At 42.1% G+C, this 16,883-nt stretch overlaps 1 protein-coding gene across 1 annotated transcript in view; it reads right to left on the bottom strand.

The window, feature by feature from the left end:
* USP24 (ubiquitin specific peptidase 24) overlaps positions 1-16,883 on the bottom strand; it is a 4,679,666-nt gene that overhangs the window by 3,314,892 nt on the left and 1,347,891 nt on the right. The window contains exon 18 of the mRNA XM_044085508.1: positions 3,183-3,314. Within this exon, the coding sequence (XP_043941443.1) occupies positions 3,183-3,314 (132 nt within the window). The remainder of the gene's footprint in view (positions 1-3,182; positions 3,315-16,883) is intronic.

Below are 16,883 nucleotides of genomic sequence, written 5' to 3' on the forward strand. Positions count from 1 at the left end.
ATAAAAAGGACTTCTCAAGCAGATCAACTGATATGGTGACAAATTATCTGTTATGTCAGATACTCACAGTCCACCCTCAGTGGGATGAGTGGTGGAATGAATCCCAAACTACCAAAAAAAAAAACTCTTCAGAGTCCACAGCCAAAACAGGTACAAAAGACCATCTCAGAAGGCCAAATTCTATAACATCAAGCTGCCTAAAAGTGCATGACTCCAAGAGTCAGAATTCAAGCAATACTTTCTAAAGTTAGGAAACAAATCCCAAACATGATTGACAAACATTCACAATGGAAACATTCTTTAAGGAAGCACTCTAGAAGGAATCACCCCTCCAGTACAGGCAGAAGCATTGTCCAATGGTTGGTTTGCAGCTTAATGGCAAAACATAACACAATTAGCCACACACTTGGAAATAACTTTGTTTAATAAATGCATGACCCTCCCTCTCTCAAGAGAAAGATGGAAACAGTGCTTCCATCTTCCTGAATTCATGGATTCACTTCAACTAAAAAGTGAGTTGACCAGAAAAGCCCAGGATATGATATATGCTCTGTCACCTGGAACTTGTTTCTGAAAAGAACAAAATAAGATGAAGGGACTGGTTCCAGAAAAATATGGACACTGCTCATCTAATATGGATCTGAAGCTCTGAGATCTTGTGAACAGAAATAACCACGAAGACATGTCTTCCATGACAATAACTTCACACATCAAACCAGAAGGTTTGACATTATGAACAAATACATCAATCTTAAAATTCAAGCTCCAAGGAGAAGCATTCTTAAAAGGATGTCTGAAGCATAAATCCCTTTAACTCACTACTTTAACTCATTCTCTCCAGTGCAGCTCTTTTGCGTGTGTACCTTTAACTCCCCGTGGATGTGGTTTGAGCCTTTAAAAAATGACATTATCACCTTACAATTCCACCAAATTCTCACTGACACAGGTCAAATATCAATACATTTGTGCTTGCCATTATATATGCGTAAAGATAAAATATTCTGATACCTTGTATATAGAATGGTTTTGGAATTATTAATGCAAATATGAACAAGCATAATTTGACACCTAGAGGCGCAGTAGGAGGCAACTGCTAAGGACCTACTTGATCCACTTGTTCCAGGATACAGTCCTACCATGGACAAAAATACCACAGACGGACATAAGGACTACGAAACAAATAATCACCAATTCATATACATGTCTGATAAAAGTCACACAATACTGCATGTTAAGAGCAAGATAGAAGATCTCTGTTAAAAGAACCTCTTCCACTTACCAGAATGTGTCTGACCAGCTACAGAGTTCTTGGCAGCTTTAATCACTAATGAAACTCCTGCTCTAAAATTCAGGGAAAAGGAAGGGTTGGAATTGTTTTTCAGTCTCCAGATATCTTAGCAAAGCCCTAGGTGTGTATTGTGACACATCTGTGATAGATCCTGGTTCAGCTTCTAGTCGGGGGGGTAGTGTGGGAACAAGAGTCAGGTGACCAGATTTGATGTCATTCTATAGGCAGCACTGAAACCATATGTAGATATTAGTGAGAAAAGTGATAGTGACACTCATCACTCTGTTATTGTAAGTGACAAAGACACTCATCCACTTCATCTTGCCTTGCTCTAGTAAGTAAGCAGGGAACAGTAATTCTTCAGTCAGTTAGGAAAATAGTGAGACTAAATACTTTTTTTCTGTAGAGATCAGAGTCTTTCCATTTGCGTTATTTTTTATACTTCCTGTGAACTAAAACGCTGGTGTTCATTGTAAACAGATACTCAGTATTTTCATGTTTCATAATTTATTTAATATTAAATACATCTCTGCTTTTCATTATGACTGTTTTTAAAAAACAATTCAACCTCGACAGCATTGCATTTACTTGGTGGCACTGTAGGCCTCATGCTTCTTAACGTCTTGCTGCTTGGTTAATACTACCATTTGTATAATTATTAATTTCACAAAGAGTAATTGGGTACCCTGGTAACAGCCTTAAAGTGGCTGGTGGCAGTGAATCTACCTTATAGTCTGGGTAGAGATGGTATAGCAGGTAAATCTGGGGTGTGTGTGTGTGTGTCTGTGTGTGTCACCTATTTGGAACAGGGACAGACCACTGGTTTCTGCAGACAAAAAGGTGGAGTTTTATTTGGGACCTGGACAGGAAGTCTAGCCCCAGATCTGGAGTGTGCTCCCTGTGTGCTCAAGGGAAATTGTGCTTTGTGCAGACAGCTACATCTGAAAATACTGTGTGCATCCATTTTTGTTCTAAGTGAAAGTTTCCCACTGGTGAGGATTTAGGCACCTTTGTTACTGGCCCAGAGGAGGGACGTCACAGCCCCTAGCAAAATAAAGGCATAGTAGATGTCTCATTCAACAGGGCATTCATCCAGCACAGCTATCCTCTATGTCCAGAAATTCCTTAACAAACCCCTTGCAGCATATTTCTTTTGAGTTTTTCATTCTTCAGAGCATTTATCTGACCTAGTTCACTTCTTCCCAAAAATGAGCACCTTTTATTTTGGACAAAAGCTTATTTTAGACCTCATTTTCTAAGGAGCCTGTTTCCATTTTTCTTTACATAACATAGCCTCTAATAAATGTTTAATTTTCTCTAATTTTTATTCTTATCAAAAGAAGGCAAGAAGTAATGGTGCTTGTAACAGTTCAAATATCTAGTGGTCTATGAAAGCTTTTTTTTTTTTTTTGCTGAAGCCTATTAAATGCTTCAAAAGCACTTGCTGGTAATAAGCAGAATCAAGTAGTGCACTAATAACTTACTTATCCTTGGATAAAACAAAGATAACACAGGTTTCCTACTTAATGATTCAAATTATCAAGTCTAGGAAAGAAATGAAGCTCACAAAATAAAAGCGGACTGACCGCCTCACTTTAAGCAGCAAAAGAAGTGGGATGTAAAGTGCACTTTCACTGTCAATGCACCTAAAATACAAACACTTACTTAAGCTGACCAAGAAATGTGGAAATTCTTAATAACGTTGTCAAGCAGAATTGTCAAAGGAACATACATCAAAGATGTAGTGCTGAAGAAACACTTGTCAAAAATCTTTTTCATTTTCTTTACCATTTTTTTTTTTTTTTGAGCGCTAGGTGTAATTGTTTCCCAATTCATGTTTTAAAAGTGTAATTCACCACACTTTAACAAATTGTGGAACAATGAAAAAACATACCTCTCGATCTAATTCACAGATATCCGGTCCAGTTACAAGGCACTCCCAGATCTCTTTGGCTCGGTTCCATCCTAAATACAGTGTGGCTTCTTGCAAAAAAAATGCCAGGAATTTTAAGTGCACTTCAAGATACTGTGGAAGACAAAAGTAAACAAATTATCTCAAAAGACACAAGCTGCACCTTCTGATTATTTTCTGTATAACATCACTTCTTAAAAACAGGACAACTGAGCTTCATTTTGAAGCAAAAAATAGGTTGGTTACAAGGCAAATACAGTTAAGGTCAGTTATGCTTGTAGCCGCCAATAAGTTCAAGAGATTCTCATTCAACCCAGTCAACAGGGCATTCATTAAGTACAGCTATTCTGTATGCATAGTAAGCCCTCAACTAAACATTTGCAGCAGTTTTCTTTGAATTTTTCTTTCTTCATAGCATTCATCGACAATGCTGAAGTACTGCCAACAAAGAGAGGGGTAGACATACTCATTCTTAGATTTTTACACATGAAAAAGCAAAGAAAGACCTCCTCCTGACATTAAAAGTACATAATAAAAAAAAAAAAAAAAAAAAAAAAAAAAAAAAAAAAAAAAGACCCACTGCACCACTATAGTGAAAAAAGTGCAGCTTCCCTGCTGAATGAAAAGCCCTGGGAGAATGACATTAGAGTGGATGCAACTCAACTTACCTACCCTTTTCAGGCTTCTCATTTAGCAAGACGAACTCAGTACCGAAATACTGAGCTGAACATCAAAGATGGATGAGAATATAAAAATCCACTTGACTTTACTTTCAAATTCTGCACCAACCCTTGGAATTTATGGCCTAACTACAGAATACAGTAAATGGGGTCACACCGAAAGCCAATACCTAGATCCATGGCACTTCACAGAAACATGTTTCAGCGAAACTTCCCTCTCAGTGAATAAAACAATTGGAACTGTAGTAATATGTTGCAGGAAAATGCACTCTCTTGCACCTCCCATGAGATGGGGCTATAAATCCATAAACAATCATTAGGTTTATGATTTGGTCCAAACCATCAAATGCTATTTCATGCCATTTCATCACCTCCTCTGTATTTAGGAATACTAAAGAGGACTTTGATGAAACATACTTGAACTTTCACTAAAAAAATTAAAAAAAATCATCACTCTATTAGATACTGAAATAAATACAGAACATAAAAAGCAGTTCAAGATGCTGAAGAAAACATCGTATGTCATAAATGCCACTTCAACAAACTCACCAGAATACTCGGTCTGACCATCTGTGGGAAAGAACATTAAACCACTCCCACATTAAAGTGAGCCAGTGGGATTATAAAAAACCTCAGTTATGTGCTTATCCTAAAGCTGGATCCCTTTCATCCAAGTCCGTTTGATATGACAGCAGAGATGTAACTTTGATCCAATCTGGCCATTTGTTAGTGCTCTAGTGCCTTGAGCATCTACAAACTTTACCCACAATCTCTTGTGAACCTCCTTTTAGATCAAGTTTGCTGCCTAGTTACCACATGTAGTACGAGAACAGCAGTATATTGATAAAACAGAAGTCAATCTGGTAGGCGGACAGAGGGAAGGAGGGATGTATTACCATACGGATGTGGATGAAAAGCATCCAGCATTATGATAAATACATAATTTGGATATCCTATTTTATCAGTCCATCGGATTAGTCAGTTGATACAAAATCCCTAGCTTTCCTGGATCTCAGGCGGAATCCATCCATCCATTCATCCTCAACCCCTTTTTCTCATTTTTGCACATGGGGTCATGGTGTCACTTCAACAGTGACAATCAGCTCAAGCCAAGCTCTACACCATCAGGTGACTAGCCCTGCCATGATAGTTCATCTGTACCACTCACTCATGCGCACACTTGCACATATGGAGAATTTAGAGTGCCCAATCCACTCACTCCATGTCTTTGGAAAGTGGCAGGAAACTGGAGCACCCAGAGGAAACTCATGCGACTACAGGGAGGGCATGCAAACTCTGCACAGAAGGTACTCCCAGCCAAGAATCGAACCAGAGAACCTCTTGCTGTGAGGAGACAACGCTAACTGCTGCACCACCACTACCATCACTCAGGCAGAATCAAGTCAGAATATCTGTAAGAACCAAAGCACCAAAAACAGCTCTAGTCCTAGTCCAGGTTGTAACGTTTGGAAAAGGTATATTGTGTACTGCACAAATATTCATCAATGGAAGAATTTTTGAAAAAGGTCACAGAAGTAGCCATAGACTTTGGAGAATGAACTTTTTTCTCTTGAAGTCAAAGTATTGTTAACAGTAGAGTAGACAAACAAGATGCAATCAAATAACCAAATAAACTCTTCACAGATGGCTATTTTCAATCCCAATTTGTCTGAAGCAAATGATACAAATGGCTAAATCTCATTTTATAAATGGTTTGGCTCTGTGTAAATAGAACCCGAGTTGCCACTGGACATTTAATGTATTTGGTACTCTTCCTTTGTTAGAACAATTTGGAAACACAGGCAGCTTGACGGATTAATTTTTCTTAAGATGACTTCCAACAGAAACACTAAAGGAAGGGTTGGTTCTCATGGTAACAACATCTTTACTGAAGATCACGTAAGGAGGAGGTACTGAAAAGGTGTGCAGTTCCAATAGTCATCTAACCGATGTAATGGTTACAAGAAATGTTTTTCATGACAAATACTGACGGTCCATGGAGGAAGCTCATTCAAAAGGCGCTTTAAGTCTTCCTGAACCAAGTTCAAATCCCATGGTGGAATGACGTCTTTAATGGGAAATCAGAGAAGAAACACTCCATTAAGAAAGGTTTGGTACAACTTATGAGAAGCTAATGTTCCATGCTGAAAACCTGAATGGTAATTACAGAAAGCAGCAAATTGCATTTCAAATTTAGAACAGCTTGAACCTGAATCAAAAAGAAAAGACTGGAAAATGTAGAACATCTGCCATGGAGACGGACTATAGGTAAAATCCCAGACTAGGGGCCCATGTAGAGAATCATTTCTACTTTCTCTTTTGGATATAGTGTGCAGATGTCTTCTGAGAAGAAAGAATATGAATTACATTCTCAGAAAAAGGAAGAGTATTCTGCCATTGAGGGAAGTGGAGAAACCATGCAGTTCTAAGGTTGCGAAGGTCCATGTGAGGGGTGGGAGTAGATTGGCACATGGAACTAGAAGCCAAGGGGATTTCTTTAGGTAAGGACAAGAGAACCCAAATCTGTCTCAGGCAGAAAAACAATTAAGATCATCACTGATATGCAGGCAGACACCTTCTGAAGAAACTTTGTAAATGGGTAGAACAGGAAAGGTATACAGAAAATCAGGGGGCACTAGCAGACAACAGCTGCTCTAGGTGACTCTGTCCCAGAAGACGAGCTATGGCAAAGCAGTTTTTGCACTTGGGATCTGAGGGAGAAGCAAAGATTCACAGCAAAGTAGACCTCACTGACTGAAAATTTCTTTTGCTTCTGCCTGGTTCAGGGACCACTCATGATGTAATACACCTAATGACTCTGTCTGCTACAAGTTGGAATTCACTGGTATATGCACTGCCACCAGTAGGATATCGGAATCTAGAGCCAACTGCCACACTCTCATGGCTTCTTGGCAACAGGTAAAGACTTGGTTTCCCCTACTTGTTTGTTGATGTAGCACCCGCCAGTGACATGTCTGATTGTACAGTAACCAAGCCTGGAGATCACAAGACCTGAAATTCCTCCAATGCTAGGAGGGCCGCTCCATCATCAACAACCCATCTTTTTCCATTTTTTTTACATGGGGTTGGGGTGGTCTGTCAACTGCCACCATCTGTCTATTAAATGCCACTCTCCTACCTTCTTTGACACTCATACCTGAATGTCGCACGTCTCTCTCAGAATCCATTCATCTCTTTGCTGGATGCCTTCTGTTCTCTTTGCAAACAGAGCTACTTTGGCTTTTGCACTTATGTCCTCATTCGATCTATCAGTGTGTGCGTGTGGACCCTACTATCCATCTCAGGCATTTCATCTCAATCCCCTCTAGCTTCTGCAACTGCTCTTCTTTTACTGCCCAGGTTTCAGTACCATACAGTAGTATGGGTTGCATCACTGTGTTGTACACCTTATTTTTCAACTTATTTGGCATTCTTATGCCACACACTACAGCTGACACACTGTGCCAGTTGGCTGCAGCTCCTCTGAGTCTAGCTTTGATCTCCTCGTTCAGACTTTATTTCTCCTCAACCACACCTCCCACATATTTGAAGCTGTTAACCTGTTCCACTGTTTTCCCTTCTATCTCAATTCTCAGCTTCTTCAGATTTCTCCCATTTGCTGCCATTACAACGGTCTTATCTGTACTCAGTTTCATCCCGTGTGCCTTCAGCTTTGCATTCCATTCTCCTATGTTTTGCTGAAGTTCTTGTACAGAGTCTGCCTGTAATACCATATCATCTGCATACAGCAACTTTCTTTATCTGTCCCCTCCAACCTGTTTGCTAACGTAGTCTACCACCAGTATGAACAGCAGTGGGCTCAGAACTAAACCGTGATGCTCACCCACTCCCACTGGGAAACCCCCTGAAAGACCAAACACTGTTTATACTCGAGTATCTGTGTCCTTGTACATAGGTTGCACTACTTTAACTAATGTTTTTGGGACTTCAAACCACCACAAGACTGACCAAATCAGCTTTCGTGAGACCGTCTTATATGCTTTTTCCAAGTCTAGGAATATCCAGTTGAACTCTTTCCTCATTTCTAGCTTCTTCTCAAGTGTATGTCTCACTGCAAACAGTGGATCAGTTGTACTGCATATTGATATAAATCTGAACTGCTAATCTCCCATCTTACGTTCTACTATTCTGCATATTCATTTTCAATCACCCTCCCCAAAATCTTCATATAATATGACAGAGTTTGATACCTCTGTACTGTCCACAATAGTGAATGTCACCTTTCTTCTTGAATACTGAAACTACTATGCTTATCTCCAGTCATCTGGGATACAGCTCTGTCTCCTCACACTTATTAGTACCCTCATAAGCCATTTCTCTAATATCTCACCCAGCATCTTTATCATATCTGCTGGGACCTCATCTGAGCCTGTTGCTTTCCCCGACAATTTTCCTTACTGCTATTCTAACTTCTTCTGTGGTGGGTTCCTCCACTTCTATCATAAGCTGCATCTAGACCACTACAGCTTCCGTGGGGCTTTCTTCATTCAGATGTTGCTGGAAGTACTCCTTCAATCGGCCTTTGATATCCTGTGGACTGGTGAGCAGGATATTGCTGGCATTTGTTATGGAGGGTGTCCGCTGGGAGGACCACTCATCTCCACAATAATCAAGTGAAGTTTTGCCTCTGACTGATTCCAATGACCTTGAAACATCCTCCCCTCAAAATGATCTTGATGAATAGGAGTAAGAGCTAATGAAGGGACACCTAGGAGTTAAGCCAATACTGATGGCAGTCCTGTTGCCTGCCTGGGAGGGGAGGTGGCAATTATTTTCTTCATGGTCTCGAATGCATAATCCATATGCAATGGAAGCCCAATCCATGGGAATAACTCCTCTCTCATTGAGGTAGAGGTGAGCAGTGATGAAGACTGAAGCCTCAATACACAGAAATCAGATCAGTACTGTAGCTGAAATGTCGAGGACCCAAACACTAAATCAATTACGAGTGAGTTTTAGCCACAAACAGTGCCAAAGATGTGGCATTGAAAATTTGGGTTTGAGACTCACCTGACACTGAAGAGACTGGCATCAAGTGAACTGAATGCAAATTTGTTGGTATCAGAAAGTACAGTTGTGTACACTTACCATAAATGTAGATGTTCGAGTGTATTCACTGTTGCAGTCATTACATTTGGGTTATCTGCTTGCAGGTAGCACTCAGTCAGCCTGATTATCAAAGTCCTGCGTCAACTGCTGCCTCATCTTCCATGACGTCAGGTAGTCAGGGATATAAAGCATGAAGCCAACGCCATTACATCAGTTTTTCTTGCCCCAGATGTCAGGTGCCCCCCTAATGGGAAACAATTATATTCAAGGTTACATCTCCAACAAAAGGCAAACACACCAGAAAGCTTAAGTATAGTAAACAAGAAGAGAGGTATTGTCAATAGGGGCTGGAGGGAGGGTAACCAGGACTTCAACAGTGAATGCACTCGAACATCTACATTTATATAAGTGTATACAAATGTACTATTTTCTTTGCGTTTTACTGTTGCAGTCATTACATATGGGTCGATTCCCAAAGCTAAGGAAGGAGGAGGCCATTATTGAGCATTAGGACCAGCTATTAGCCCTGCAAGTCTGCAGTGGCAAAACCAGCTCTGGATTTAGAAAATAATTGGCAAGTGGTAATGCTTGATAAAGGTATGTACAGAACTCCAGGTAGCAGCTTCTAGGATGTCCCTGGTAGGAACACTTCTGAGAAAGGCTATAGAAGTAGATGCAGCCCTGATGGAATTGGGTCTTATCCCTTGTGGGGTAGGTTTTCCATGGTGCTTATAGCAGAAATGAATGCAATGGCCTATCCACTTAGAAATGGCATTCCCCTCGGCCCCTGCAGCAAAGGCAACTAGCAGCTGTTCAGATTTCCTGAGAGGCTTGGTCCTGTCCAAGTAAAATCTAAGTTGTCTGTGCACGTCCAAGGAGTGCAGTATTCGTTCCCCTTTGTTCTGAGGCTTAGAAAAGAAGGCTGGCAAATTAATGGACTGATTAATGGTCACACTGGATACCACCTTGGGCATAAAGGAAGGATTGGTCCTGAGCGACACCCTGTCCACATGAAAGATGATGAAAGGCTCCACTGCCATGAGGGCCTGTAATTCAGACACCCTTCTTGCTGAAGTGATGGCTAGAAGGAAGGCTGTTTTCCAAGAAAGGAATTTCAACTCTGCAGTTGTAGCTGGCTCTAGAGGAGCTAGAGTGAGCTTTTCCAATACAAAGTTAAGGTCCCAGGCAGAAGTAGGAGCTCTCCTGGGTGGTCTTAAAATTTTGGCCCCTCTGAAGAATTGTTTCAGTAGGGGGTGAGAGAAGAGGGGTGGCTCAGTATTACATAATGTGCTGAAATGGCGGAGGCATGAATTTTAATGGAAGAGAAGGTAAGGCCCCTGTGAAGCATCTCTGTTAAGTATTGAAGAATATGCAGTAAACTGTGCTCATCAAGTCTAGCTCTAGGAACATAATCTTTTCAACTGTTCAGGGTAGGATTTTCCAGTACTAGGCCTCCTTGCCTCTAGGATGACATCCAGCATTTGCTTGCTGAGGGATGGTATAGGAGAACTCAGGTAGTTAGCCAGGCTGCCAGGTTCAGGGTTTGAAGCTGGGGGTGCAGAATCTGGCCCTGCTGCTGGGACAGTAGGGAAAGAGTCTGAGGCAGGTGCCATGGTTCCAGTAGTGACATACTGCGCATTAGGGGGTGTCAGTGTTGGCGTGGCCAGTCTGGTGCAATGAGTATTGTCCTCGGTTTGTCCTGTTTGATCTTTAGTAGAACTTTTGAGAGGAGAGGAAGAGGGGGAAAGGCATAAACTGAGAGGCTTTCCCAGGTAAAGTACAGGGCATCCACTTTCCAAGCTTGTCTGTGGTGAGTCCTTGTGCAGAATTTGTCCAATTGGTAGTTCTGACGGGAGGCAAACGGGTCTATTTCTTGGCTCCTCCATTTGTTTCTCAGAATGTTGAATATTTTTGGTTCCAGTTTCCACTTGTGTGGGTCCATGAGATTTCTGCTTAGGTCGTCTGCCAGTGTATTTAGCTTGCCTGGCAGGAATTGAGCTTGTAGCTCCACTTGGTAACTCAATGCCGTGGTTTCACAGAGCCATGGCTAGTCTGCAGAGGGGGTATGCGTGGGTTCCCCCCTGCTTGTTTATGTACCACGTAACAATGGTGTTGTCCATCTTTACCAATAATTGCCCTGGAAGAATGTGGTCCTTAAAGGCTGTCAGAGAAATCTGTACAGCTAACATTTCTTTTTGATTGACATGCAGGTGCATTTGACTTGGGTTCCATTTGCCCTGAATGCATTGCCCTGCCAAGTGAGCCCCCCATGCATAGTCTGATGCATCTGTTGTTAGGGTTTGGGCGGCAGGGGGTAAAGTAAATGGCAGTCCCTTGTTTTGGTGGCAAGCCTCTGCCCACCAAAGGAACTCTGTCTTTATACAAGGAATGATAAGAATCATTGACTCCAGGTCCTGAGAATGTTGACACCATAGGCTTTTTAGATACCACTGTAGTTTCCTCACATGCAGTCTTGCATAAGGAATTAGTAGAATGCAAGATGCCATGAACCCCAGGGCTTGCAGTATTTTCCTTGCAGATAGCTGGGTGTTTGTGGCCAGTAGACTGAAGTAATCTGTCAAATAAAGTTGTTTCTCTGGCATGAGGTAGGCCATCTGGGAAGTTGTATTCAAGCTTGCTCCCAGGAATATAATTTGTTGGCAGGGTACTAGGTGTGATTTCATTTCGTTTATGGTGTACCCCAGTGAGGTTAGCAGTTTCTTTACAAATGCTAGATAATTTAATAGTATGCCCTGGCTTTCTGCCTGAATTAGACAATCGTCCTGGTATGGGTATATCTGAATATTTCTTTGCCTGCAGAATGCAATGACTGGAGCTAGGCACTTTGTGAATACCATGGGCACAGTAGATAAGCCAAAGGGCAGTGCAGAGAACTGACAGTGCATGTAACCTGCGCTGAAGCGTAGGTATTTTCTGCAAGATTCCCATACTGGGATGTGCAGGTAAGCTTCCTTTAAATCCAGTGTTGCCAACCAAGCATTTTTGCCTAGCATGGGAAGCAGCTGATGAAGAGTTAGCATTTTGAATTTTGGGATTACCAAAAAGGTGTTCAGGATAGACAGGTCCAGGATAGGATGCCAGGAATCGTCTTTTCTAGGTACCAGGAAAAGTCGTGAGCAAAACCTTGTCCCCAATTCCTGTTCTGGGACAGGTTAAATGGCCCTGATACTTAGAAGAGAGAGAACCTGCTGTTGAGCTTCTGCCCACTGATTAGGGGGTAGGTCTGGCCAACCGGTTGGGGTTGGTAAGGAGTGGAAGTGGAATCTGTATCCTTGGGAAACTATATTTAAAACCCATTTGTCTTGGGTAATGAGTTCCCAGTTTTTTTGCATGCAGAGCAATCTTTCCCCCTAAAGCAACAGTGAAGTTGAGCAGGGCTTGGAAGGTTTAAGGTTAAGTCATTGTGACAGTTTACTATAGGGGGAGTGTCTTACTACTTCCAGCTTTGGAAGTGGGAGCCCCCCACTGCTTAAGCCTGTGAGTACCTTGAGACTGAATCCTGGGTGGTCTGCTGGTCCTGGGTTTGGATTGAGAAGGCCTGGAAGAGACAGGAAAGGATCAATTCTTAGAAGGCCAGTGCCTGCTAAATCTGGGAGGCTGTACTTGCAGGAAATCTAACAGTTTGCACAGATTTAGCTTTTTTCTCCATCTTTTTAAGTACTACTTCTGCTTTGTTGCCAAATAGGTGGTCTTGATTTAAGGGAGCATCCAGTAATTTAGCTTTAACATGATCTGGCAAAAGTTGCTCCTTAAGCCAAGCATGCCTTCTAAGTACAGACCCAGTGACAGCAGCTCTGCAAGATGACTAAGGAATCAAAACCGCATTGCAAAGTATATTTACCAACTTGTTCAGCAGAATGCATTAAATCCTGTAATTCTTTATTTTCATCACAGTCAGGAATCAACATAATTTTCTGTTTAAGTAATCCAATAACACGCTGCGGATACTTTAACATATGAAACTGGCAATTTAAGGCCCTAATGGCCAAAGTAGCATAAGTGTATACCTTCTTACCCAATCTGTCCAGGGCCCTGGAATCTCGATCAGAGGGGGTAGGGTTTTTGGCAGTCGTAGCCTTAATGCCTTTGGGTCCCTGTGAAATGGTCACTGGATCGGCAGTAGGAGTCTTAAAGAGGAACTTGTGAGAGTCAGGTACTCTGTAATACCAGTCACGTTTCCTAAGAGCCAGAGGTAAAGTGTCTGGGGCCAGGCTATATTCCAAGAAGGCATCTACAATGTCCAGTACAGGAGGGATAGCTAAAGGCCAGTGATTAGGTAGGAGTAAGAATTCCCTAAGCCTCTTTTTGGAGTCAGAGTAATCCTGGCTTTCCTAGCGGAAATGCTCTTTAAGAGTATGCAAAGTTTCGCCAAAAGAGAAATCGTCTGGAGGGGAAGCAGAGGGAATGGAGTCCTCTGCATCAGAATCCTCATAGGTAGATAAGGGCAAATCCTGGTCATCAGAAGAAACAGAAATGTCAGAATCCTGATCAGAAGAATCAGAAGGAAAATCAGTTCTAGGTCTCTTCGAGGGAGAAGGATGGCTTCCCCCGATTAGAGTAATAAGGTCTTCAGCCATTCTTATTTGTTTTTTAGGCACAGGAGCCTGACCATGCGGTCTAGGAGTCTGTTTTCTAGGCGTGGATCGAGTTTTAGGCCTTGAAGAAGAAGATGGCGTTGGTTTGATATGCAAGTCAGTAGGCCTGAATACACCCTCAAAAGCCGGTGGCTGCACAGCGGCTCCGGACCCATCCAAGGTAGAGACATCCGCAGGTTCCATAGTTGAAGAAGCATCTCGCGGCTATCGGAAGTAGCGGGTATCAAGGGCTGCAAAAGCGCCTCACCGAGTACCAGCAAACTGGCGACTAGCTTAACGTAAGCATCGTCGGCAGCTTTTGACCCGTGCGGTCTTGTCTCTGTCTTTATCTTTGAATGTCAGTAGTCAGATGGCTTACCGAAGCCATTTCTGGATAATTGAACAGAGTACCAAAATAGTTAGATGCGAAAATGAACAGACAACGAATAGATCAAGGATTGGATAAGACACAAAACCGACAGTGAGGGACATCGTGGTCTGGGCCTAAGTAAGGAATGCAGTACGAATGAAAATCTTTATGAGGTATTTGCTTTCACAAGTAATACAATTGTTAAATTTTACTGACATCGGTTTAGAGCAAGAAAAAGGATCCCTAATGTGGTACTTAGCTTTTTTGATGACTTCGGATCTGAAACTCGAAAATGAAAATTTCAGGAATCGGCTGACCAGCACTTGCAAACTGCTTCTGCTTTGGCCACCGAACGGCAAGAAAGACTGATGTAATGGTGTCAGCTGCATGCTTTATACCCCTGACTACCTGACGTCATGGAAGATGAGACAGCAACCGACGCAGGACCCAAGAGTTTGATAATCAGGCCGACTGAGGGCTACCTGCAAGCAGATAACCCAAATGTAATGACTGCAACAGTGAAACACGAAGAACATCAGGGACAGTTGATGGTGCCAAAGAACAGGATTGGGATGGAATGTTGTGGCCACAACTGCTGGTGCACAGACTGGACTACATCAAATCTAGCTTGATGTCAAAAGAACTAGGTATCACCATACTATCTTAGGGAAAATCAATGTTTCTGTAAAAAGATGGTCCCTCAGATCTCAAGACAAAGAAGGGAAAAATGGAGGAAAGGTTGCCATATTGGCTACACATTAATGAAAGGCTCAATTGTTATACGTAGTAAGTATATATTTTTTGTATCCTACTCATTCTATCTGATCCAACTTGTGGGTGAGGATCCCAAGCTACAATCAACCCAGGACAGTATCGTGACAGAAGACCTTTCAGGACATAACCAAAAGATGCTTTACCTCAAGGAAAGCAGTCCAATTTATAATGTTTAAGAAGATATGCATGGAAGACCATATGGAAGCACTGCAAATATAGTCTACTGAAAAGGAGAAGAGGAAGGCAGTACAAGTTGCAACATCTCTAGCAAAGTGAGGCCTCGGCTTGGTAGGTTGTGTTTTATGTCCAGGAAATACAGCTTGACAGCCTTCTGCTCAGCTTCTTAGAAGTAAAGGAAACAGATAGCAAAGTATCTTTTCTGAATTACTTGGTTCTGTGAAGGTAGAAACAATTTTTTTATGTACAAACAAGGTACAAAGGATGCATTCTCCCTTGTTTGCATAGTTGGAAAAGGCCACCAGCAAATGGACAGGCTGTGAAATGTTTTATTCAGAAGCCACCTCTGGAATAAAGTACAGATTCTTCCTTAGAGATACCCTATATTTGTGGAACACTAGATAAAGAGGAGATGAAGATAATGTGATCTGCATAAATGACTGGTGTCAGAACCATAACCTTAAGCTCAATGCCAAAGAAATGTGTCATCCCCTTTGGGAAAAACCTGGTTCCCATGAATTACCACATCAATGGTAGTCCACTAAACACAGAAGGCGTCATAAGAGATCTGGGAACTCAGGTTAACAGCAACCTCTCTTTTGATCAGCAAATTGCCACTGTGCTCAGAAATTCCTATGTGGCACATCTCATTACTAAGGGTTTTGCATCCAGGAAGTAAGAGGTCATTGTCTCTCTCTACTCTTCCCTCATTAGGCCAATCATAGAGTACAATGCCCCATTTGGCATATAACTTCACTAGACACCTGCAACAACTGGAGAGGCCGCAAAAGTACCTCACAAAGAGGATCCTAGGCCTTAAACACTTGTCCTATATGGACAGACTCAAAAAACTCCAACTATTCTCTGTCTCATATCGCCTACTTAGAGGCGATCTCTGCTTGACTTACAAAGCCATGTCTGACCCAGCTCTGTTAGAAATGCTACATCTACAGAAATCCCAATCCCTCCACACTATACACTCCAGAGACCTCAACCTCATTACCGCAATCAATAGAACACGCTCGGGGGACAGGTTCATAACCCAGATACTGCCCATGCTATGAAATAGACTTCCCATACATTTCAAGCGGAGCGCCTCACTGACCCTCTTCAAGAGAAATCTAGATAAGTGGATGGGAAATAGAAAATTCTCCCGGGGGATCACTCCAGTGGCTCTACTCAACAGAGGCCCTGGGAATTAAGGTTGGGTGGCACAATGCCAGGGTAATCCTATGGGCTAGGCTTGCAAAGGCTCCAGGGCCATTAGCCTAGTACACACCTATGAACCAATGCCTGGAGCTCAGAAATTCTTCTAGCTGAAGTGATAGCTACTTACAAAATAGTTTTCCATGAAAGATGTTTTAGCTCCACAGAGAAAGTCTGGTACGAAGCTTCCTCTTAGTCAAAGCATTTAAGACTAGTTAAGCTCCCAAGACAGAACCGGATCTCTGATGGGAGGCTTAAGCAAGAAGTTCCTTGAGAAAGGCCTTGCAAAGCTTACGGAAAGCTAATATGTTTTTAAAGCACTAATTTGAAAATTTGAAACAGCAGCCAGCTGTACTTTGGTTCTAGTTTTTCTATGATTAGAGTCAAACAGAGTAGCCAGCAAATGGAGAATGTCGGAGACTGGTGCTGAAAAAGGGGATGATGTTCTGAAGGTAGGCCCATGAGACAATCTCTTCCACTTACTACTAACAGAGTATTTCTGAGTTGCTGTTATAATTCTTACTACCTCTACACACAGGGACTTATCGTTGGCAATTACGAAAAGTGGAGAACCAAAGGGTCAGTTTCAAGTTGTGAAGGTCTGATAGAATCTTCCCAGAAGAGTAAGAGATCAGATCCAAGAGCAAGAAAAGCTCCCTGAGATGAGGATTAAGAAGGGGGAACTGCATCTGTCTGGGCCAGAAGGGGGTTATAAGGATGTCGGTTACCTTGTACTTCCTTGTTTTCTGTAGGACTCTGGGTATCAGGAGTAGGAGTGGGTAAGCACATAGAAGATTGGGAAGGCATTCCT

The sequence above is a fragment of the Protopterus annectens genome, chromosome 10.part0 (genome assembly GCF_019279795.1).
Source record: "Protopterus annectens isolate FY-2018-M chromosome 10.part0, PAN1.0, whole genome shotgun sequence".
Taxonomy (NCBI): domain Eukaryota; kingdom Metazoa; phylum Chordata; order Ceratodontiformes; family Protopteridae; genus Protopterus; species Protopterus annectens.